At 37.0% G+C, this 5,288-nt stretch overlaps 1 protein-coding gene and 1 pseudogene across 1 annotated transcript; both read right to left on the bottom strand.

Annotated features, from left to right (window-relative positions):
• Window positions 1–114: 114 nt before the first annotated feature.
• On the bottom strand, window positions 115–1,530 carry LOC134245957 (NADH-ubiquinone oxidoreductase chain 4-like; annotated as a pseudogene).
• Window positions 1,531–2,101: 571 nt separating this feature from the next.
• LOC134245958 (NADH-ubiquinone oxidoreductase chain 5-like) lies at window positions 2,102–4,534 on the bottom strand. The gene is given in 1 exon segment (XM_062728188.1): window positions 2,102–4,534. A coding segment is annotated over 1 exon segment (870 nt). The 5' UTR covers window positions 3,553–4,534; the 3' UTR covers window positions 2,102–2,682.
• Window positions 4,535–5,288: the final 754 nt, after the last annotated feature.

Genomic DNA, 5,288 nt, shown 5'->3' with positions numbered 1-5,288 from the left:
GTAAAATACCAATTAGCACTAAAGTAATTGTAAAGTCAAAGATTCACCTTAACCCTTCTCTAATCCCCCCTCCTAGGGCCCTGAATCTTTTATACTGAAATATACTACACAACGATAACAAACAAAAAAGTGCAAATAAATATAGCCCTTAGCCTGTGAAAAAATTTAAAAACTCCTTCACAAGTCTCACTTGAATAGTAACTCTACCAGGGGATAGAACAAAAAAAATACGGAAAGCATATCACGTGGAGTAACCTCTTCAAACATTACAATATCATCCTCCGGAACTGGTCCATGAGCTAACTGACAATACAAACCAAACCTATAAACTCCCCTTACAAAAAAGTAAATAACTAAAAACAGAAAGCTTCAAGGTCCTACGGAAATTACTCTCACTACCGCCAAAACTTCACTAATAATAGTAGGGCAGGGAGGCACCCCCAAATTCATCATAATAAAGACAAGCCACATAAAAGTTAAAATAGGAGTAGTACGGCAAGCACCACTCATTATTTTTAGATTTCGGGTGTGAGTTAATTCCCTTCTTATTCCACATAAAGCAAAAAGTCCTGAAGAAATAAACCCATGACCCATAAGCATAATAAAAGCGGAAGTTAACCCGACTTCTAAACAGCTAAACAAACCGACAATACAAAATGCTATGTGAGAAACTGAGGAGTATGCAATTATTTTTTTCACGTCACTTTGTCGTGCACATATTAAAGCCGCATAGATTCTTCCAGTCAAGGAAAACGAAATTACCAATAGCCCAAACTTTTCTAATCTATAAGAAAATACTGATATTATTCGTAGAATACCATAACCTCCCAACTTAAGAAGAATACCAGCCAACACAACAGAACCCCCAACAGGAGCCTGCACATGAGCTTTAGGAAGCCACGTATGGGCAGGATAGGCAGGAAATTTAACTAAAAATCCAGAAAAACATATAATTCAAAACCACCAGTCAATGTGTGATTTAGGAGTCGTGAATCAAAGAAATCTTCTCCCCAATTCACACTCTATGAAAATAACCACAAGAAGCAAGGGAAGAGAACCCCCAACAGTATAGGCACTGATATAGCGGATTGCCGGAATACGTTCGGGTTGCTGCCCTCAAATAGCGATAATTGCTACCATTGGAATTAAAGTTCTTTCAAACAGCACGTAAAAAATAGATATCATATTTACGAGGAAGCATCCCACTAAAAAAATACAAAGTAAAAGCATTAGCCATACAAACCTTTTATAATCGCCTCGCAATGTACCCATAGACCCCCTGGCTAAAATTCTTACCCCACACACCCAAAAAGTGAGTGTTACTATCCTAGACCTAAAAATATCACTGACTAAATACTCACTATAGGACTCTCAAGAAATACCAGGACCAGATCATATTGACATTCTATAAATTGACCAAAAAGCTATTAAATTTGCAACAGCCATTAACTGGTCTTTTTTATTCAAAAACAAAACCATAAGAGAAGATCTTAAAACTAAGTATAATAACCCCATTAACTTAAAACCAATGCTTTAGTATCTTCAACGCCACAAGTTGATGTTTTTATAAACTATTTAAGCAATTAATACAATTTTCACAACGATCTTATACTCTTTTAGCTCTGTATGGTTTTCTATGCTTTCAACGACGGAGCGTGTTTCGTTCCGGTTTAGATATCACAACCACCGCTACTATAACAACCAATAAAATTGGAGCTAAAAATCTAATTACTTGCCCATGCGCTCTTAGTATTCCACTAGAGTTTCATGGGCTAAATAAATCAAGACCCGGATACCCAGATATAGATATAGATCAAAAAATATAAACCCTTAGCCCGGTAATATAGGAAACTCTTACAAGACAGTATCTTTGGCCTCGGCCCTCGAATTTTTTAGGGAAGAAGGTTACAAAATAACCAATTACGGCAGTAATTCCCCTCACATAGACCATAAAGGAAAGTAAAGCCAAGAAATCACTACAATTTTCCCCAATTTCTGCAAGAACTGCTAATCTGAGGAACACCCCAAAAAAGAACAAAGTAGAAGCGTATAAGGTCCCTAACACAAGCATACCCAAAGCAAGAAAAACAACAACTTTCACAAAACTTATAACACCACATATGCACTACCAAAACCCAAGCTGGCACCAACCCCAGAAGTTACGGATGCTCGCTGAATTACATTATGAAGATCAGATAAATACTCTAAACCTACCTCCAAAGTTCTAACCGGGATTGAGACTTCAGCTACATTTTCCCCATCTCCAGATACACCAGAAAATCTAGTTCTACCTTTCTCACTTACGAGAGAGCGTGAACTTAAGTCTAAGAAAATCATACCATAAATCCATTTAGACTGAAGCTCATAAAACTTAGTTAAAATTAGCTGTAGTATAGACCCAACAATTACCCCAACTACTACCAATAAATAGGGGCAAAACCAAGCTTCACTAGAAGAAAGGGATTCAAAGAAAAACCCACCAGAAGACCTTAATAAGACAAATTCTCCACCAACTAAGCCTATGAATACCAAGAACACGCCTGGGGCAGACAGCATCAAAGTTTCTCGCGCCCCTAAAAAGTCACGAATTCCATGCTTAGCTAATCTAGTTACACCAATAAGAACACGAACTGAGTAGAGAGCAGTTAATCCAATACCTAAGTATATTAAACCTCCCATAAATCACGAATTTCTTGAATAACCAGATGCAACAATTGACTCTTTAGAAGCATACCCAGCAGTTCCAGGGATCCCCATTAAGGAGATTCTACCCATAAATAACCCAAAAACAGCTGAAGGAGATAAACTTGCAACACTTATACCAAATCTCCTAAAAAATTGGTTACCCGCATTATGCCTGATTATAGACCCAACTCTTAAGAACATTCCAGCCTTGAAAAAGGCATGACACACAAGGTGCATAAAAGCCAATTCAACCTCCCCTAAGCCCAATCTAAAGGCCATGATCCCTAACTGCCTTAACGTTGATAACGCAACAACTTTTTTTACATCTCTCTCCATAACTGCCCTTACCCCTGCAATAGTAGTTGTAATGATCCCAACACCTATCAAAAGACTACAAGCCGCATTGGAGCTTAACCAGAAAGTAGAAGACCGGATTAGTAGGTAAATTCCAGCAGTCACTAGAGTAGAGGAATGGACCAATGAAGAAACCGGAGTTGGAGCCATCATCGCAGCAGGAAGCCACCTTCTAAAAGGTACTTGAGCTCTTTTAGTAATACATCCTACAATAAAAATAAACCTTCAACAGTAGGGTTTTATGTCTAAGCTTAAATCGGATGCCATACACATACCAGCTGTTCTGCAAATTAATAAAGCGTCCCCAATGCGATTAGTTAAAGCAGTAATTATTGCTGCATCAAAAGACTTTTTACCTTCATAGTATATTACCAGCAAAAAAGAAGTCACCCCTAACCAGTCTCACCCTAATAATACCACAGGCATTGACCTAGCTACTACTAAGATAAGTATTGATGAGACAAAAGAATATAATGTTAAATTAAACTGCTTCTCTGTGTCTTCTGAACCCATGTAGACTCTTATAAAAAATCCTACACACCCAGAAATTATTATAATTACTCTTATAAACAAAGCAGCAATTCAATCTAAACAAAGATCTAATCTCACTGAAATTATAGAAACATGACCTAATTCCCAACAAAATCAAAAACTTAAGTTACAGTTAGCCATAACTGCAGCAAGTAATCTAAAAAAAGCCCTAAACACTATTAATACTCAAGAATTTAATAGTACCACAACCCAAACAACCTTAGAAACAACCTAAGTATTTATACTGGGTAACATTTTAATATCTAGTTAGAGTTAATTCTAATATTTAGGAATATCTCCTCTTTCAACAGTCCTTTCGTACAAGTCGAAAGAAATTTCCAAAAGAAGATAGAAACCGACCTGGCTTACGCCGGTCTGAACTCAAATCACGTAAGGTATTAAAGGTCGAACAGACCCACTTCCAAAGCCTCTACGCCTTAGAGGTATTATCCTTAATTCAACATCGAGGTGCCAATCCCATTAGCCAATACGAGCTCTACTAATGGATAAGCCTGTTATCCCCGGCGTAACTTCTCCCATGATCGGACTTGCCGGGTCTACACCAGACAGTTATCTTTAACAAATAAGAAGGTTAAGTTTTACTTCCTAGGCGCCCCACCTAAAAATCTTATAACTCTTAATAAGTAAGTTTTTAAAAGCTGCACGGGGTCTTCTTGTCTAACTTTTATATGAAGGTATCTTCACCTTCAGTCCAATTTCGCTACACAAAGCAAGAGACAGTTTGACCCTCGTCAATCCATTCATGCAGGCCTACAATTAAAAGGCAAGGAATTTCGCTACCTTGGCACCCTGCTAGGGCGGCCGTTTACAACTTTGCACTGGGCAGGTACTGCTAAGAGTAAAGTTTTCTCCTAGTGATGTTTTTGTTAAACAGGCGAGGCCAAATATTTGCCGAGTTCCTTTTGCTATGGTTTTTCCTCATAAATTTCTTTTATAAATTTACTTTAAATTTAGTTATTACCGGAGTTTTTCTATAAACCCGGATTTTAAAACTTAGGTAACACTCTTATTATTATCCCCTTAAGATACCCTGATAAGTTAGTTAGGGTTATACCAGGTATATAAGGTATTACTTTAGTTTTTTAGAGCCCCGGAAACTCATTCTTATCTACTTATGGCTATTTTAGTATTCATTACACTATTACTCTTATAGTTTACTTATTCTATATTATACTACATTATTACAGCCTTTCTCTTGTGTTATATTATTTTCTCCCTCTCTTACTATACAAATCACAAAAATTTTTTTTTAAAAAATTTGATTTTTTTTTTAAAAAAAGTTTTAAAACTTTAACTAAAATACGTTAAAAATCATTTACTTCTTAAAAATTCTTTAGAGCGGTACGCCACAAATATGCGTGCTTTTGGCATGACAAGCCAACGTACTTTCCTATACTGACCGCTCTTTATGATGTTCTACTCACCGTAAGAGTACAAAGAATAAACCCCAGATTCTGGATTTCGTATAATTCCCACCATTAGGCCCAACGCCAAAGAAGTTTCACATGCCACTAATACTAAAAACACAAACAACCCGTAGGCAGGGATGTACCTCTCAGCATACATCATTATTGCCCCAAGACCAACACATGCCCCCTCGACCAGGATTAAATACCTTAAAAAATTTGAAAAATGCTTTAATATTGCTGCCACTAATACACACACTGTAATTCTATACAAAATAAACGACGAACTCA

The sequence above is a fragment of the Saccostrea cucullata genome, unplaced genomic scaffold (genome assembly GCF_032062105.1).
Source record: "Saccostrea cucullata isolate Sc308-1 unplaced genomic scaffold, CSIRO_AGI_Scuc_v1 ctg20431, whole genome shotgun sequence".
Taxonomy (NCBI): Eukaryota; Metazoa; Mollusca; class Bivalvia; order Ostreida; family Ostreidae; genus Saccostrea; species Saccostrea cuccullata.
This window is presented reverse-complemented; position numbering and strand designations above follow the sequence as displayed.